We start from the raw sequence: 20,589 nt of genomic DNA, 5'->3' as shown, positions 1-20,589 counted from the left end.
CATTTTCCCGCGTGTGTGGAATGTTCTCAATTATTGCTGACACCGAGTCTAAAACCATCGATAAAAATGAAATCATATGGTGAGTTAGATTGGAGATAAAGGCGTGAGAGAGACTCAATGGCCTTGAAGTTACAGGCGTTTGAGAATTCATTTCGTTCTATAAATGGCAACTTTCATCGGATTTTCTTCCCGTTTTTTTTCAACCGAGTCTAAAACGATGTTAGCAACTGTGAAAAATGAAATGATATATCGAATTTGATTTGAAATAAAACTGGGAGAGAGAGAGCAAGACACCACGGGCCTACAAAACAGGCCTCAAAGCTATGCGAGTTAATAAAATGGTGGATATTTGTTTATAATTATATGAAGCCTCTCCCAGAATGGGTGGAGCTATGGGTGGAGCTACTCTGCAAACCAAGTAAGCCACACCCCGGACAGACACCCAACAGATAGACAGACAGACAGACAGAATCATCTACGGCTATTATAATATAGATGGTACAGCATGGCAGGGGGGAGTTTAAACTTTTCAAAGCAAAACTGTGAACAGTCTGGGAAATTCCTGAAATGCAGAAGAATACGAGATCAACAAGCCAGGGGAACAGAGAGCGAAGGAACCGGGAGGTGTATAAGCATTTTGTTAGTGCGGAAGGAGAGGCCACCTTTTTATTTTCTTCATTAATATATTTATTTATTTTTGAAGATTAGGTGAAAGCGGATCTGAGAAAGAATTAGAAAGACTGAAGGGGTATAGTGAATTAAAATTGGAAAGGTGGCTGGAGAAGGAGGAGTTATGATGGATGGAAGGGACGGGCGGGACAACACATGGACGCGGGCGGGGGAGGCCATGAGGAGAGAAGGAAATTATTATGATTTTTTTTTCTTTTTGTATTTAAGACATCCAACAAAGGGTAAGAGGTTAGGGGGAAAGTAGGGATGAAAACAAAAAGGTAATCCAGAGAAAGAACAAACGTGAATAAACAAAAGACCATACAAGGTGACTGGGCAGGCCTCGAGGATAACGAGGCTCCAAAACACGCACGCCCAAACTGACTGACTCGTACACAAATTAGCACGAAACGCAAAACACGATTGAACCAGAAACACACAGTAAACATATACAGCAAAATAAAACTTAACTTTGAAAAAATACAAATTAACTTTGATCGACGTAGTCGAGCTGTGAAGACACAACCTCACCCGGGGAACCGGAAGCGCTTGTGTGCTTCCCCTCTCTCTCACCATCTTGTCTCCCGCTCCCTTTATTATGTTTTATGTGTCCGTTTGTTTTTATGTTTAATGTTAGCTCTTACACGAGCCTCGATCTTGTATACAAACAAGAAAAGAAAAAAAAAAAAAAAAAAAAAAAAACTAACGACAGAGGATGCATCTACTTTCATTGATATAGATGCTCACAGAGTGATGACATCCTGAACGTTAATGTACCATGCTGTCATCTCACCAATTAGCACCGCAATCTCACCTTGAAAGTTTCGTCTCTGGCTGGGATCATCTTCAGAGGTCCCTCCAATTCCTACAGGAATGAAAGCAGGAATGTCAGAAATGTGCCAAACTAGAAATGGATCATGTAATAAAAGTAGTCAGAATGGAACACTTGTGGAGTGTCTTGTTCTTCTCCCGTAAGCAAACAATGTTTACCAATAGCATCATTGCTCTCGAGCATGGCTGTGTCACTGATGCCCCCCCCCCCCCACCCCCAGGGTCTTTTCGGACCCCAACTCAAAAACAAGTCAATTTCACTAAATCTGCCAAAGTTTCACATCAATAACTTAACATGGTGTTTATTGATAAAGTCAACAAACATAAATAAAAATACACATACAATCTAAAATACCAACTGGGGACTTTAATGACCTCCAACTCAGAAGCACTACATTTCATTCTATCTGAAGTTTTACATCAATGAAGAAACATATCTTGATTTGATGATGTTTTCGTGATAAAATAAACAAACATAAGCATAAAAAATAATTTTAGAGGACTTGCTCGATATAAATAGCATGTGAAGAAATCATGCATGCAAAAAAAAAAAGAATGAAAACAAAGAATTCACCACAAATTTTCACAGCTTCGGGGTCTTTTGGGTATTTCGGTCATTTGGGTCTTCAGGGTATTTTGGGTCTTCCTGGCCATTTGGGTCTTCCGTTTTGAGTCTTCAGGGTCTTTTTGGGTCTTCAGGGTCTTTTTGAGCCTCAGGGCCTTCAAGGGTATTTTGGGTCTTTGGGGTGTTTTAGGTCTTTGGGGTCTTGAGGGTCTTGGGGGAATTAAAGTCGTCAAAGGTCTGAGGGGTCTCAGCAGTCTAAACGTAATTACGAGGGTTAATTAAGAGGTTGCCTGGTGTTGGCTTAGCCTGGTGTTGCCTGTTGGCCTGGTGTTGGCTTAGCGGTTCGGGTGCCGGCCTGGGATCCTAGGATCCTGGGTTCGAATCCCGATCGATCGCTGAATTAACGCCAGGGGGGTTGACTCAGCCTGTCATCCTTCCGAGGTCGGCAAATTGAGTACCAGCTTGCTGGGATGAATGATCATGGTGTGTACCCCGATTTAGAATAGGTACACCGTATCCCTGCGCATCGTAAGAGGCGACCAAGGGTTGGCGTCAGGAAGGGCATCCGGCCATAAAAAAAAACATTGCCTCAAACAGGGACCATGATTGTCATGGGGCCCGCAAGGCTAACCCCCGCTCTAGCGGGGGAAATGGCCTTAAAACGATCATTCATTCATTCATTCAATTAAGAGGGTGCTAATTTTTTTGAAGAAGAAGACGTTTTAGTCGCATAAAAACAAACAAACATACATAACGACATAACGAACCATATACGTTTGCTCTATTATAATACGAAGATACGGAGAAGGCAAATTAATAATTTGGTCTAAAGGTCAAAGGTCAGCATCACATAAAATCATAAATTTTCATCCAATTTCACTGAAAGTTTAAGAATTTGCATATTGGGTCACTGAAAGGGTTCACCAATGAAAAGCTAGAAGCTGATTGTTTTTTTTTTTAAGATCAAAAGGTCAAGGCTGCATAAAATCATCAATTTTCATTTTGGATTTTTACCTCCGCCACCGAAAGTCGATGGAGGTTATGTTTTCACCCGTCTGTCTGTTTGTTTGTCTGTCTGTGAACAGGATATCTCAAAATGTTGTGGACGGATTTAGACGAAATTTGGCAGAGATGTAGCGTATTTCACGAGGACGAAATGATTCGATTTTGGTGAAGATCCGGATTCGGATCCGGCTACTAGAATGTTTTAAGCGATTCTTCACCATTGGGAGATCGGGCCAAAAACGATACATAGCAGGATATCTCAAAAAGTTGTGGACGGATTTGGACGAAACTTGGTGGACAGGTTGGGTGTCTGACAAGGACGATTCGATTCGATTTTGGTGAAGATATGAAGATGGATTTGGATACGAGAATTATTTAATTTTTAAGTGATTCTTCACCATTGGGAGATCGGGCCAAAAGCGATATATTAAAACGATATTTAAAAAAGTTGCGGACGAGTTATGACGACATTTGGTGGAGTTGTTTAGGTGACAAGAACAAAGCGATTAGATTTTGGTTCACGTCCGAATCCAGATCTGGCCTATCAGTGGGATACAAAACATAAACTGTTCAGCCTGGTGGAGGTCTGCGCTCTATCGAGTGCAGTTCTAGTTTTAAACTGCTTTTGTTATTTTGAAAACACGGAAGAAGAAGAATACTTAAGAATACAAACGGATGCGGATGGGCTTTGTATTTTCAGATGCTTTCTAGTTGGATGACGTTTTAGTGATAAAGTAAATAAACATAAGCATAAAAACAATTTCAGAGGACCTACTCTATATAAATACCATGTGAAGCAATCATGCATGCAAAAAATGAACGAAAACAACTGGGGTCTTTTTGGGCCCCAGACAGAATTTGCTTGGAACTCTGTATAGCAAGATGGGATCTTAAAACATCATACCCAGTTATTACTAGCACATATCAGTAAACAAACCAATAAAACAATTATTTGTTAAACTAATATAAAAATAACACCTCAAAATGTATGCCTGTTGGTAGGACTAGCATTAAACTCCACAAAGCAATGCCAGATGGATCTCTAGCTCAATGTTCATCAGAGGGACCTTGCTTGCGAAGTACCAATCTGACAGTTTATAGTCAGATCAGGAATTGGACCCACACTACACGGCCTAACGGTAAGCAGGCTATCTCTGCACAATCCGGTCAGGACTGGTTGTGGAAATGCAAGTTTGAAGGAAGACACCAGTTATAACCAGTATAAGGAATATCTCTGATGTAATATCTGTAATATCTGATGCTTTGTGAATTTCCCTGGTGTGAGACTGTGATTTATCCTCAAGGTGAACGAGTGCAAGTTTTAAACTACCAGGAGCAGCTTTTCAGAAACGGTGAGGATGTCATCCTAATACTACAAGTCTGGGTTTCAATATGACAATGAAAAGAGCATTTCTTGAAAATCTAGGAGGAAGCATTGTTCAGGAAGGATATTCAGGTCACGCTTCCTTACATTTGAGCTTTATTTATATGACTCGACCTCAGCGTAATTTCCCGAATAGTTATTTAGTAGTTATCACTGTTAGAAGTGTTCAGAAAGCACAACATAACATTGTTGGAGCATTCGGCTCCAGGTATGGTGAAACTTGCTGGCACTACCCAATAAGCGTGGAGCATCGGAGGAAGCACCAGAGATTATCTGACAAAGGGGAGACAGTAAGTCAGTGTTTCCTGTGGATAAGTGTTGCTGCTGCCATTGCTCTACCACATGGCAGTCCTTTCAGATCCAAGAACATCTTCCAATTTGCATAGACAATCTGAACATACCACTAGTCTCATGCTCAAGCGGTATTCAAATATTCAGTTGGAATTCAAACCCAGGCTACACAGCTTGGAGTCGAGTGTGCGCACATATCGGTCATCCTGCCAGCCCAGAGAATAAGTAAACTGTGCATATTTGGAAGAGCAACACAACATGGACGATCTTTGAAACATTTTTGCATGGCACAATGTGGATTTGATTGAACGTTGTCTTTTTGCCAGGTGCCAGTTTTTGAATTTCTGCCTTGGTTGCCGCAAACTATTGCGACCCAACTCTCGGTGTCAAGGTAAGAGCAAGCCCCAAATGGCATTTTGGGGATGTAGCAGAGAAGAGAGAAACAGGTGTGGAACCTGTCATCAGCAGAGCTTAAGAGTTGTTTGTTCACTTCACCTTGGCCACCAACCTCTCAATTGGGATAATGTCAATACCTATGGCAATATTTACTGGATACACAGGCAAGATAAGCACGTGCCTGAATCTCTTTGTTGCAGGTCCAAGTCTCGCCGATGGTCGGTAAAGGACCCAGTAAGATGGCCATACTGTGGTAGGTTAGGGTAGGATTCATTGCAATTACCTAGAAATAAAAAAAACACAAAAATCAAAGCATATCATATTAGAGTATTCAAAAGAATGCAAGAGTAAATCCATAAATTGCAAGTTGGGTGTTTGAGATGATGCACCTTCTGTTATAGCTTCGTCTGTTTCATCCTGGTTTTCTGATAACTCCGAAAGTTGGGCATCATCCCAGCTTGGATTTACAAACAGTGAACCAAGAACCTGGAAAATATAACATGAAACATGCTTCAATTTTGAAAAATAGCAACATTCCAGGAGACACCATGAAGCTGACAAACCGGTGTCGTCGTATCGACAGCTTATTTATTCATCAAAATCCATGATGAACATGGAGTTGGTGAATGATATCTAAATAAAGGAAAAAACTAATACCTCCTCCTCGGTCATCAGCCCTGGAAGAACAACATTGGGTGCGCTCAGAGGAATCACGAGCACCACATCCTCGATCCTCACAGGATCTGACCCATGCCGCCCCAAGACTTCCCAATCTTCGTCGTCTGCGCTCTGGTGACTACAGGCCCTGTGTCTACTCCGGCCTGTGGACAGATTAGCACAACTGTAAAACATGTGATACTTAATTAAAATGTCTCATCTTTGAAGTATCAGCATAGCTAAGAGTAGTCTGCATATGAAGAGATATATATATATATACACACACACACACACACACACACACACACACACACACACACACACACACACACACACACACACACACACACACACACACACACACACACACACACACACACACACACACACACACACACACACACACACACACACACACACACACACACACACACACACACACACACGTTCAAAACACACCTGGTCACAACTGTGCCGCACTGACCGGGTCCTCAGTCGAGGTCCTCAGCATCATCCCGTTTCGGCCCTTCAACCTCGATACGGTCAGATAAGGTGGGCCAGCAGGGGCACATCCACATGCAGCAACTACACCTGGATGCATACATACCCCCACCCCCAGCCAGTGCGAACGCAGACAACAACAACAACACCTCCACATCCAGAATCCACAGCACCAAACAAACATGGTGGAACACTCAAACACCCACCTTTATACCCTTCACCACTCACCAACAAAACACACTGGATCATTCATACACACACATCCACACACAACACCAACCAACCACCTACCCTTACAACATACACCACTAAACATACAAAAACACACACACTCATGCATAAATTCATTCATGCAAAAACACACACCCTCACCCACTCACTCATATACACAAAATAAGAAATAATAATAGTAAAAAGAAAAAAAAAAAACACCTACCCTTACCAACATGCACCACTCATGCAAACATGCAAAACCACACCCACTCATGACCCACTCCTGCAACACACACACACACACACACACACACACACACACACACACACACACACACACACACACACACACACACACACACACACACACACACACACACACACACACACACCTCCATTTCTATTCCATAACCTCAACCTACACCGTTCGACGTGCCTCCATAAACTTCCTCCATATCCAAAATCAGCCTTTCAAGGCAACCTGGGCCACCTTGTCACACATCCTCCTTCTTTCTGTCCCACACACTCCAAGCCGAGCAAGAAATGCAGAAAAGGAATTGCCAATATACCCTCTACACCCCACTTCAAATGGCTGACACAAAACTCGCCAACCCTTCTCCCGGCACTCTGCCTCCAGCTCACTGTACTTTCCTCTCTTGCACCTCCTCCATGTTCTCTTCCCAAGATACAGACAATTCCCCTAAGATGACCTGTCTTGTTGCACCTGACCAAATGACAATGTCAGGCTGCAACCTTGTCACACAGATGTCCTCTGGGAATACCAATTGTGGCTTTAGGTCTGCCACCACCTGCCAATCACAAGCATCTGACAGCCCTCTTGCTTTCCACTCCTCCTCTTTCCACCTCTTACCAGTTGGCCCACTTTGACAAACCACACCTCTCCCCCATCAGTCTCCTTCTCCACCCTTCTCTCTCTCGACCTCAGCACCTCTTGTTGCACCATCTGCACCACCACCGCCAGCACCTGATCATGTCGGCACCTGTATTGTCCTGCTGCCAATGCAACTGAACATGCACTCAGTGCATGCTGCACCATTCCCACACCTCCACACAAATAACATCTCTCCTCCTGCAACAACCCACACAATCTCAAGTTTACTGGTGACGGAAGCACATCATACATTGCCCGCAACAGGAAATTCAACAATATTGGCTCCATCCTCAAAATATTTTGCCACTTCAACATCCTCACCTGCACACCTTCCCACCTAGTCCAAGCACCTTGCTGTGCCTGACCGACTGCTTTCACATATCTCCCCTCCTCTTCCTTTCTTCTCACCTCCCTCTCAACCATCTTCCTCCTCTCTTTCACACATGCCTTTCCCCATCGCTCATGCTTCATCCACCCCAAGCCATGCTTCCCGTGCTGTACCATCCCCCCATGGCCTCCTCCTGTTGGAACCGCTCCTCAGTGAAAGACACATGAAAGCCCGCTTGGTGTTTGCAAAAAAGCACCTAAAGGACTCTGACTGTGAGAAACAAGATTCTGTGGTCTGATGAAACCAGGATTGAACTGTTTGGCTTCCGTCTGGCCACTCTGCCATAAAGGCCAGATCGTTGGAGTGTTGCAGTGATGGTTGTCCTTCGGGAAGTTTCCCCCATCTCCACACAGGATCTCTGGAGCTCAGCCAGAGTGACCATCGGGTTCTTGGTCACCTCTCTTACCAAGGCCCTTCTCCCCCGATTGCTCAGTTTGGCCGGGCGGCCAGCTCGAGGAAGAGTCCTGGTTGTTCCAAACTTCTTCCATCTAAGAATTATGGAGGCCACTGTGCTCTTGCGAACCTTGAATGCAGCAGAAATTTTTTTGTTGGCTTCCCCAGATCTGTGCCTCGACACATTCCTGTCTCTGAGCTCTGCAGGCAGTTCCTTCGACCTCATGGCTTGGTTTTTGCTCTGATATGCATTGTCAGCTGTGAGACCTTATATAGACAGGTGTGTGCCTTTCCAAATCATGTCCAATCAATTGAATTTACCACAGGTGGACTCCAATCAAGGTGTAGAAACATCTCAAAGATGATAAAGAGAAATGGGAGGCACTTGAGCTAAATTTCAAGTGTCATAGCAAAGGGTATGAATACTTATGTCAATGTGATATTTCAGTTTTTTATTTTTAATAAATTTGCAAAACTTTCTAAAATCCTGTTTTCTCTTTGTCATTATGGGGTATTGAGTGTAGATTGATGAGGGAAAAAAGGAATTTAAACGATTTCAGCAGAAGGCTGCAACATAACAAAATGTGAAAAAGTGAAGGGGTCTGAATACTTTCTGAATGCACTGTGTATATATATATATAAACGCCATTGTCTCTGAATTTTTGTCCCTCTTTCTTTGTTCCTTGTGCATGGCCACACCACACCTTTTAAGTTACAAACTCCAAACTCAGGGTACAAATACAACTTTGTGTTGGGGGTAACATAGGCTATGTGGTCACGGCCTCCCACAAGGGTGTGGGGAGCCGGGGAGGGGCATAAATTCTCTATGCAAATGCGTGCCGTGTCGCGACACCTGGTGGTGGTGGCAGAGGGTATTACAATTTATTTCTTTACCTGGCTAACGCCGACATTAAAACACACCCAAAATATGCACATGCAAATATATATCTCCCCCCTCACACACCCTTCCCCTTCCCTCCCACCTCCCCATTCCACACTCCCTCTACTCCCCTCCCCTCCCACTTTTCTCTCCCTCCCCTTTCTAGCAGCAAGAGACGTGATGACTAATTGGTCCATTAGCGAAACGACGGGTATGCTCTTCCAGTGTATAATTAAAATTAAATTCATTTGCATTCATTAAAGTTCTCAGTTACTAAAATTGTGGTTCCAAAATGAAGGAATTAATGGTCTTATTCATCAAGTCCAACACACTTTGTCAATAACTGAAATCGTGCTGACTACACTCCAACCATCCCTCAAAACAAAAATGACTGAATTAGGCAAAGACAGCTTTCATCGCAAAGCTTTCCCCGGCCCGTGTGGTTATTTATCTGACATCTGCTTTCACCAACACATGCATCACCACATCAACATATTTACCAATATGGAACAACCGTCGTTTGGATCCAGGAGTGCTCAGTGACCCATCTTCTGCCCGACTGCCCTTCCGAATTGCCTGTGTCACTCCCACATCACTCGCTGTGTGAGAAAGGCTCTGCTTAGAGTTCTTTGATTGTGAAGAGGTCACGCTAAAGTCGCTGCTGATGCTCAGCAGGCTCGCCGTATTTCGAGGTCCATGCAACAGGGATGGAAGCCGTTCCAGAAGAGAGGAAAGGGTTTCAAAATGGACGGATGAAAGTTCTTCACTGCTTTGTACTGTATTCAGGAATTCCACCTGTCATAGATAATCATATTTAACATTCAGATGAAGAAGAAGAAATAAGAAGAGGAAGAAACCAGAAAGTGGTGTCAGATTAATCAGAATGAGGGAGGCAGGAGACTCAGAACGAGGGGGAAGGAGACAAAACGAGGGGGAAGGAGACTCAGAACGAGGGGGAAGGAGACTCAGAACAAGGGGGAAGGAGACTCAGAACGAGGGGGAAGGAGACTCAGAACGAGGTGGAAGGAGACTCAGAACGAGGTGGAAGGAGACTCAGAACGAGATGGAAGGAGACTCAGAACGAGGGGGAAGGAGACTCAGAATGAGGGAGAAGGAGACTCATAACGAGGGGCAGGAGACTCAGAACGAGGGGCAGGAGACTCAGAACGAGGAGCAGGAGACTCAAAACGAGGGGCAGGAGACTCAGAACGAGGGGCAGGAGACTCAGAACGAGGGGCAGGAGACTCAGAACGAGGGGCAGGAGACTTAGAACGAGGGGCAGGAGACTTAGAATGAGGGGCAGGAGACTTACAACGAGGGGCAGAAGACTCAGAAGAAGATTGTGTCTTCAGACAGTTCAGAAGAAATTTCAGAAGATTTCAGAAGACAGTTCAGAAGATTGTGTCTTCAGAAGAAGAAAAGATTAAGGAAGTTCAAATGGAGATCTACCAGGCTCTGGAGTTGGCTGTGTGTGAGAAGTGCAGAAAGGCGTAGGACATCCTTTGTCAATGAAGGAAGGTCTTGAGGAATGCTGGGTTGAGATAGAATGGTTCTCAGGAATTTTTTCATGAGCTCCTAATAAAAATAATTGAAAGAATGGCTTTAGATCACCAGGAATAAATAATAATAAAAATTTAAAAAACAAAACTCTTTTTTGCAATGTAACAAAGAAAAGATTAAGGAAGGAAATAGAAAAAAGAAAAAAAAGTGAAAACATAAAAATATTAACATTCTGAAGATGGTGTTAGATCACCCAGATTTATTAGAACAGCAAGTATTAATTGACAAGACAAAAGATGCAGGTTTGCACACACCTTATCGACACGACGAAATATGTTTTTCACAAAGCTGTCATCATCAGGGGCCAGGTCATTCTGGGTGGCCACCATGAACAAGACCACACTGACCTGCAAGTACATCAGGAATGCTCCATGGTTAGCCCACACTCACAAAAATGCTCCATTACAATTCCGCTTCATCACCAGAGCTCAATCTCAATCTCATTTCACATCGACGACAAAGATATTTGGAGCAGAACCTTACAAAGACAGCGTTACACAAGGCAGGAGAACGTTCCCTTTCAATTTCCTTGATATCTTTCTGTCTGCCATTAATCGCTCCGCCCTACTCCACACATTCACACCCACCTGGATCCTCCTCTGCACCTCTGCCTCTGACTTACCATTCCCGATCACTGTCCGACCAGATACTCAAACCTATTTCCCTGCTTCATCTCCTTCCCCTCTAGCCTCATATTCATTTCTTGTCTCTGCTGCATGACCCACATCACCTCTGTGTTCTATACATACTCATCTTGAATCCATGTTTCTAGAATGCCTCCTTAGACTCCACCAGTACCTTCTGCATCTCCCACTAACTCTCCGCCACAACAGCCTGGTCGTTTGCATACAACATCCTACCCATAATACCTTTCATTTTTACCAGCTCCATCACCATGATAAACATGAGTGGGCTGAGAGTGCTTCACTGCCTCAAACCGATGTTCATGCTGAACTCCTCCGACATCCCAGGACCAACCAAACTCTTCCTTTCTTTCCCTCATACATACGAGCCACCAGGGTAACTTCCGGTACTTCCATCCATCTCAGTGTCGCCATCACAATCTCTCTCGGGTCAGTGTCCTAGGCCTTTTCAAGATCCACAAATCCCAATGCCATTTCACCTTGCATCTCCAACCTCTTCTTTACAAACTGTCTCAGCGTGAACATCATTTCCATCATACCCGTACCATTTCTAAACCAATGTTGTTCTTCGCCGATCTCCCTCTCTGTCACGTGGCTCCCACCACCATCCTTGATCACCACCTTCATGTCCTTACCATCCCCATCGCTGTCACAAGCCAATTTATAGATAGTCTTCTTCCCACCATCCTCTTCCAACTTTCTGTACACATCATGATCCATATCATTCCTCACCTTACCCACAGCTCTCCTTGCGGCTTTCTTATTTTGCCCATACCAGTGCATCAACCCTGCATCCCGTTGTCCACCTATGTCCTTCATCTTCTCCATCTTCTTCCAAACCTCCTTCTCACCGACTACCTTCACTATTTCCTTTGTCCACCATACCTGGTTTATGTTTCTTGATGACGTCCTTCGCTACTTCCTGATATTCTTACACGCAAAGCTTCTGCAATTCCCCAAAAAGGCCTCTCTGTACTTCTTCAATTTTACACAATACCTGCGGCTTCTTCGCCAAGGTCCTCACTTTACCATCTTCCGACCCCTGCTCTTAACTTCCCCCCATTTCTGCATTCATGCAACAACAAACACCACAGGAGAAGATGCATCAAAAATTGCAAATTGGACAAATATGAATGTGGTGAAAATGGTAGAATGGAGATTTTTCTTTCTGATCTTCCCACATACGCACATAGCTCATGATGCTGAGGTTGCAGTTTCAAATCCCAGATAATGTACCACAATACGTTGGTTTGTACGTCATCTGCTGTCTTTGGAATCAATGCAAAGGTAAACTGATGTCTCAACATCCTTATCCTGGTTTCAAATAAGCTTCTCCATTAGCCTTAGCTGCATGCACGGGGTGTGCGAACTTTCACACACCAGCCCTGTATACGTGGGCCGTGGCAGTGGATAACCGAATGATGATTGGCAAAATTCAAAACCATGCACAGAAAACAGAATTCCATGCTTTGTGCAATGGCTACCTGCAGCTCTATTAACTAGCACGATGGACAACTATCAGGGATGCCTCTTTGCAATAACATTTATACACCACCTCTACCTGCCTTTCTCCCCCTTTCCTCACCCTTCACTCTTCATCCTTTCTAGTGCACTCAAGGGAAGCTTATCGGTACATACATTGTGGTTCAACAATAAAAACTCTTGCTAGATCTTGGTGTTCACAACAACAGATAACTGGAGCTTCCAGGGAAGCAGAACTCAACTGAACTGACTGGACAACTTGAAAGTAGGTCAGTTGTTCGATAAATGAAATATTCCATAATCCTAATCCATAAATATTTGTGGACGTTAAAGTCTTAACGTCGTTTCGGAGCTGAAAACAATATGGCGGCCTATGGCGGCCATTTTGTGACGGGTCGGGTTGGAATGCAATAGCAACCTACCTTGTGTGGTAAGGGTTAAACATTGTAAGTTTGATCAAAATCTGTTAATGTTTGTGGACGCTCGAGTGTTAACGTCGTTTTCATGACCAAAAACAAAATGGTCGCCGAAGTCCGCCATTTTTCAACGGATCGGGCTGAAATGTAATACCAACCCGGTCCTTGGGGTAAGGATGCTGCATGTCAAGTTTGATCAGAATCGGTTGATATTTGGGGACGCTGGAGTGTTAACGTCGAAAAGTTAACGGACGACAGACGACAGACGCCGGAGGGTTCAGTATGTGATGAACTCAACTGGACGGTAGTCCAGTTGAGTTAATAAACATAATCAAGGGGGCTCTTCATAATTATATAACATTTTCAGGACCAAAATATCAACATAAAAAGGCATCTTTTGATGAGCAGCAAAGCAATTAAAGCTGGGAATATAAGTATTTGAGTCGTGCAATTAGTGGTCCAGGTGCGAGTGCACAATCACTCAAAAGGTTTTAATCTTTCACTTTGTCCCAGCATTTTCCCCGAAGGAAATGAGCGTCAATCAAATTGTGTTAAGGTGTGAAAAGGAACACAGGTGTTATGGATGTAAAATATAAAATATATAAATATAAACAAACCCTCCTTGAAACACAGAGCCGATTTTATAACTATCCATTGAAATTGAAAATGTGATTCGGAGAGTCGCGTGCCCGTGCTGTGTCCAAACACAAGGATATGAGGGACAAATTTCCGGAAGAAAAAGGAGGAACTTGTAATGCAGCTAAATGTGCTGCCACATATAATCCGAAGAGGTCCACATAGGGTAGGGAAGTCTGGGGGAATGCTCACACGGAAGATGTTGGAACATTTGGAATCGACTTCCTCCATTTATTAATTCATTTATTTTATACCCAAATTTAGGTTTTAGAAAAAGCGTTTGAGGTGTGAGGTGTGATAAAAAGGAAAGTTTGGAAGAAAGTTTGAGGTGTGATAAACATGATGAAAGCACAATTACATCTACCACCAAAGGTTGATGGAGGTTATTCTTTCACCCCTGTTTGTCTGTCTGTGAGCATACTATCTCAAAAAGTTATGGACGAAGTTTGGTAGACAGGTCGGGTGTGTGACAAGGACGAATTGATTAGATTTTGGGGAAGATCAGAATCCGGATCTGGGCATGAGAATTCTTTTAAATCTCCAAGTGATTTTTCACCATTCAGTAATAGTGCCAAAAACGATAGATAACATGATATTTCAAAAAGCTGTGGACAACTTGTGGCAAAATTTGTTGAACGGGTTGGTTCGGTAACAAGAACAAGCCGATTAGATTTTGGTTAATGTCCGGATCCAGATCTGGTCCATCAGTGGGATACAAAATGTAAACTGTTCGGCCTGGCAGAGGTATGCGCTCCACTGAGTACCGTTGTAGTTTTATTTATTTATTTCTTCGAATTCAGCCTGTGGCTGCATGGCTGCATCATTTTCTGGGGGCGTGGCTGTGCTACTGATGCAATGCCCCTTACCAGCTAGCTGGTACTCATTTTGCCAACCTCGGGAGGCTGGCATGCTGAGTCAACCTGCCTGCTGTCAATGAACTGAAGACCCTTGGATATTAAGCCAGCCACCTTGACCGTTAAGCCAACAGCAGGCACCTCAATATCTAATCTCTACACATATATCATGGTGCATGTACTTAGTTTAGTTAAAATCCCAACCTCAATAACATTTTACCTGACATGATCTCTGACTTTTGAACTATTGATGCTAAAAGCGAATCAGTTCATCTTTGCATAATAATATATACTTGTACTAAGTTTGGTAAAAATCCCATCACTGGTTCATAAGTTAGCGCCGTAAAAGGGTATTTACATAACATGACCGCTGACCTTTCACCTTTGACATCTTGACTCCAACATCTAATCAGTTTATCTTTGCATCATTATACATACTTTTACCAAGTTTGACTTAGATCTTTTCAGCTGTTCTTAAGTTATCGCGGTCACAAAAACATATCACGGACGGATGGACAGCCGGACGGACAATCCAAAAACATAATGCCTCCAGCGACTTCATTGGCAGAGGCATAAAAAGCCATCTGTGATGGGCATTGTGGAATGGTATAATAGCAATCACCAATGATAACACAGTCTACAATGCCTCTCAGTAATCCATTGACCATTTTAAGTCAGAATGGAGATCTGACAACAATCTCTCCACATGATATTCAAAAGGCTCAAAACTTGTATTTGCAGCAATGTGAGCATGGTTACATGTATCTCCATCAATATCTAACAACTGTGAACCTTCCCACTCCATTTTTCTTTTCAATTCAAATTTTTGGGGCCTCTCAAAACAGCACAATAGACCATCAGCATGGACATGAGATTTTCCAAAGGTATATTATTGTCCTTAAACCTCTTGACAAGTACTGAAAATATGTTCTTTCACCGTCAACTTTGATGACACTTACAGGTTTCCAGATGATGAACAACAACTTTAAGTCGATCAACGCAGAAGTAGCTGACTTCCGCCAGGATGAACAGTTTACGTTTTATATCCCATTGATGGACCGGATCTGCATCCAGACCAAATCGTCCTTGCCACACACCAAAATCGAATTGGCTTGCTCTTGTCATCTACACTATTCATCCACCAAGTTGTCAAAATTAATCCCCAACTTCTTGATATATCGTTTTGGCCCCATCTCCCAATGGCACAGAATCAGTAAAAAAAATTAAATAACTCTTGGATCAGGATCCAGATCTTTACCAAAATCGAATCAATTAGTCCTTGTCACACACCTAACCTGTCCATCAGGTTTATACCAAATTAGTCCACAACCTTTTGAGATATCATGCTCACAGACAGAAAAATAGAAGAAGAAAAAAAAACTAACCCTAATCCATACCATAGAAGGGCACTTGGGAGAGCTCATTCCTCCGCCAGGATGAACAGTTTACGCCTTGTATCCGACTGATAGGCCGGATTTTGATCCGTACCTTCACCAAAATCGATTCAGCTTGTTCCAGTCTCCTAACCAACTCATCCACTTCGTTTTGTCATAGGTCGTTCACAACATTTAGAAATATCCGGAGAAGTTCCTTATGTTTCGAGCAACTCATGGGATCTTCAAAAGCGACTTAAAAATGTTTCCCGTAGTCCATTTCTTTGGCACACACTTTGCAGTAAGCATAGCTTATTCTAAGATATTCGAAGATATTCAACCTTTGATATTCGAAGACCCGACAGATGACAGAGTGCTGTTTTGTCAACTTCCTTGTTAAGCCAATTCCATCGTCACATTTTTCAATTCCTGCAACAATTTTTGTAATATTGGTTTTCCGGTCAACCACACTTTTTATTGCTGCCATGATTGGCATATACATCACCTCAATGCACCTGAGTATTATATATGACATACTTCCCTTTTTCAATGTTATAATCCAGAAAATGCAAGACAATTCTCACGAGCAAGAAATTATTTTAAAAACTATTTGTAAAACCCATACATAAGTAAATCAGATTATATATATATATATATATATATAGAAATGTGTGTGTGTGTGTGTGTGTGTGTGTGTGTGTGTGTGTGTGTGTGTGTGTGTGTGTGTGTGTGTGCGCGCCCCGGTTTAGAATAGGTACACCTTATCCCTGCGTGTCGTAAGATGCGACTAAAGGGTTGGCGTCAGGAAGGGCATCCAACCGTAAAAACATTGCCTCAAAAAGGGAACCATGATGATTGTCATTGGGCCCGCAAGGCTAGCCCCCGCTCTAGCAGGGAAAATGGCCTTAAAAAAAGGGGAAAAAAATTATATATATATATATATATATATATATATATATATATATATATATATATATATATATATCTGTAAGAAATAGTAGAAACTCCAAAGTACGAGCAGGGCGTCTCATTTGTATTGAATAAATAATCGTTAGATTAAATAAGACGCGGACGTAGCTTCAGGACGTCGATCTTTAATTGTCGACAAGCTTTCGACCAACAAAGGTCTTCTTCTGAGTCTACAAAAACAGCAGGCATGTATATCAGTCAAGTATGTATGGTGATATGTGTGTGAGATGTGTGATGTGTGTAGAAAATGCATACAGAAGGAAGAGCCACGCCAAAGTTCACTCACCAGCCCCAAGTTCAACGGAAGTGACCGTTTGCGTTACAGTTAGGGTGCACGTGCATATACAAATATAGAGATATACATACATAAACACACAAGCATATATTCATATCCCATTTATATTCATATAATATATTTATATATTTATATAAATGACATATAAAGGTAGAATGAATGAATGAATGAATGATGAATGAATGAATGAATGAATGGGTTACGGTTAACAATTTGATTGGGTTGATGTGGGAACATGCTTTAGTCATCAAAATTTATGCCATGAGGGACTTTTGTCCGAAGTTTGTGTATCCAAAAGGACTCACGTTTCAGAATCGTGGTGTGTGATCGATTTGTGATTGATTCAATGGCAGAGATCTGAATGTCATTTATAGAGTGATCCGGTTGATTAAAGTGTATCGTGTAAGGTAGAGATTTGCCCTGACTGGTGTGGAAGTTATTGATTTCTGACCGTGTGTTATTAAATCGTGTGTAGAGTGTATTTTCAGTTTTTCCAACATATTGTTTGGTGCACTTTTGGCAAGTGATTAGGTATATGACCCATGTAGATTTGTAGTTCATATAGGAGGTGATGGGGAATTTTTGTCCAGTGCTAGAACTACAGAATTTGTTTCCTTCTAGTAAATGCTTGTGAATAATGCATTTGTTTGCTGTGCATTTATAGAAGCCAGGGATCCTGGATGTATTGGATCAATGTATTGGACAGAATGGCTTTAGTACGAGTGTGTATCATAAAGTTGATGATTTTAGTTTCCCTGTAGTCTTGTACACCTTTCCAGGTAGCAATGTACCAATTAATATGGGTTACAATGTCTTCTCATCTCAACGACTTAGATTTGCAAGAATTTGTTCAGTGAAGGATGATTTTGTGGAATGTGCTGAGAAGGTATTTTCCATCATGTTAAATGGAGAATATTTGGCTGATTGTTTGATCAGGTCTTGTGAAAATGTATATCTCTATATTTGTATATGCACGTGCACCCTAACTGTAACGCAAACGGTCACTTCCGTTGAACTTGGGGCTGGTGAGTGAACTTTGGCGTGGCTCTTCCTTCTGTATGCATTTTCTACACACATCACACATCTCACACACATATCACCATAAATACTTGACTGATATACAGGCCTGCTGTTTTTGTAGACTCAACAGAAGACCTTTGTTGGTCGAAAGCTTGTCGACAATTAAAGATCGACGTCCTGAAGCTACGTCCGCGTCTTATTTAATCTAACGATTATATATATATATATATATATATATATATATATATATATATATATATATTATATACATACGTACAGACTTGGCATTTAACATGGAATATCTTTTTTTTCTTGACTTGGGTTTACTTTCTTAACTCAGTATATCAATCTGGTGAGTTTCTTTTACACTTTGGTGATTTATTTGTTAAAAGAACCATGTCACTGATTGTCTGTCGCAGCAAGAAGTCAACAACAGGATTATATCACAGGTGGCGTGGCAAAATGTACGGACAGGTGCATTTGACGATTGGCTTCACAGTCGGGTATACAAGGGTTGTTGCGTTCTGCATTAGTGGAAAACAACTGCTGCACATCTCCAAGAGTTATTGCCGCTTCCTCTGGAGATGGTCCGTCAACTCGACAATGCTGTTTGTCATGGAGTGGTGGCTTTACGAAATTACGGAATGAAACGGCGTGCTATTGCTCGGCAGTATGGCATCACTCAAGGTCAGGTGTCAAAGATCCTGAAACGAAATGCTCAGAGGGGTGTCCCTACTCCAATACCGAGGCCAGGACGTCCCCGCAGAACCACAAGGAGGGATGATCACCAGCTGCAACGGTTAGTCCGCAATGGCCGTACCAAGTCAGCCAATCGGCATAGGGCTGAGTGGCAGCAACTGACAAATGTGCCTGTATCCAGAAGGCTAGTCAACCAACGACTGGTTCAAGCAGGCTATCGTGCTAGGCGTCCCCTGAGAAAGCCATGCCTGACCAGACAACACCGCCAGCGCCGATTGCAGTGGGCCAGAGAGCACCGTCAATGGCAGCCAGGACACTGGAATCACGTGATCTTCAGTGACGAGTCTAGATTTCTGGTCTATCGTCAAGATGGCCGCGTCCGAGTTTGCAGACAAGTGCATGAAGCCTACAACAAAGATTGTATAGTGCCAAGAGTCCAAGCTGGAGGTGGTGGGGTGACCGTTTGGGCTGCTTTTCTTGCAGGGGGCAAAACTGACCTGGTTGTTCTGAATGGAAACCTGAACCAGTTCAAGTACAGGGCCATTCTGGAAGAAACATTGCTTCCATTTGCTCGTGCAGCCTTTCGAGGAAACTTTGTCTTCCAAGATGACAATGCACGGCCTTATCGTGCTCGCATGATCCAGCACTTCCTTGCTGACCGTGGTGTAGAGCATATGGAGTGGCCTGCCATGTCCCCGGATATGAATCCGGTAGAGAACTTGTGGGCAGAATTAACGCATCAAATCGACCACCTGGACCAGCAGCCGACCTCTGTGCATGAATTGCAGCAGGCTATTGTCATTGCATGGCAAGCGATTCCTGTCCAAACCTTGGCAAATCTCGTGAACAGCATGCCTCAACGTGTACGTGCTCTCCTGAATGCTTGTGGGGTTTACACCAAGTACTGAACTGTAATTTTACTGTCCGTAATCCCAGTCGTAATTTAACTTTTGTTTTTGATTAAAAAAATTTGGCTAATGTGCAAAATAAGGAGATACTTCTGGAAAACGTACAGAAGTTTAACAGTACTGTCCATGAATTGAGTTCGATATCAGTTTACATCACTTTCAAGGATCAATTTATTTGTTTCGAAATGTCAAATGTGGTTTTTGTTTCTTTTAAAGGTCATATTAACAAAATGTAGAATAATTTCAACATAATTCCAATGAACTTTTGGTTCTAAGACATCTTGAAAAGTAAGTTCACCCCCACAAAAAAAATATGCCATATTAAATGCCAAGTCTGTATATATATATCGTCAAGTCCGCAATATATATACAGTAAGTAATGTTTATATGAGCAGCGTAAATTCCCAAAATGCGATTTTCCATGTTTCCGAAGACATTTCACATCCATGCAAAAATCAGTTTTCTCATTTTCAAATTGGCCCCAATGGTCGTCAATCCCAGACGAGATAGCTCAATGGTGAATAAGCTATCAACTAGGCCATCTCTGCCATTACCAAAGTTAGTTAAGGGAGAAAGAAAAACATGAGGGTGAGGCAGAGAGAAGGAAGAAGAACAATACGATTAAAAATGACTAATGACAACAACCCACTCAAAGAAAAAAGTACCTT

General features: G+C 42.6%; 1 protein-coding gene across 3 annotated transcripts in view; it reads right to left on the bottom strand.

The window, feature by feature from the left end:
- The window catches only part of LOC137438736 (GTPase-activating protein and VPS9 domain-containing protein 1), a 154,243-nt gene that overhangs the window by 53,272 nt on the left and 80,382 nt on the right, over positions 1-20,589 (bottom strand). For all 3 annotated transcript variants that reach the window (XM_068134045.2, XM_068134043.2, XM_078767194.1), the window contains 7 exons: positions 10,880-10,972; positions 10,515-10,640; positions 9,566-9,860; positions 5,799-5,962; positions 5,531-5,627; positions 5,323-5,424; positions 1,484-1,534 (listed from right to left, as the gene is read on the bottom strand). In XM_068134045.2, the coding sequence (XP_067990146.2) occupies positions 1,484-1,534; positions 5,323-5,424; positions 5,531-5,627; positions 5,799-5,962; positions 9,566-9,860; positions 10,515-10,640; positions 10,880-10,972 (928 nt within the window). The remainder of the gene's footprint in view (positions 1-1,483; positions 1,535-5,322; positions 5,425-5,530; positions 5,628-5,798; positions 5,963-9,565; positions 9,861-10,514; positions 10,641-10,879; positions 10,973-20,589) is intronic.

This window comes from Myxine glutinosa, chromosome 13, assembly GCF_964187855.1.
Source record: "Myxine glutinosa chromosome 13, kmMyxGlut1.1, whole genome shotgun sequence".
In the NCBI taxonomy this organism is placed as follows: Eukaryota; Metazoa; Chordata; class Myxini; order Myxiniformes; family Myxinidae; genus Myxine; species Myxine glutinosa.
This window is presented reverse-complemented; position numbering and strand designations above follow the sequence as displayed.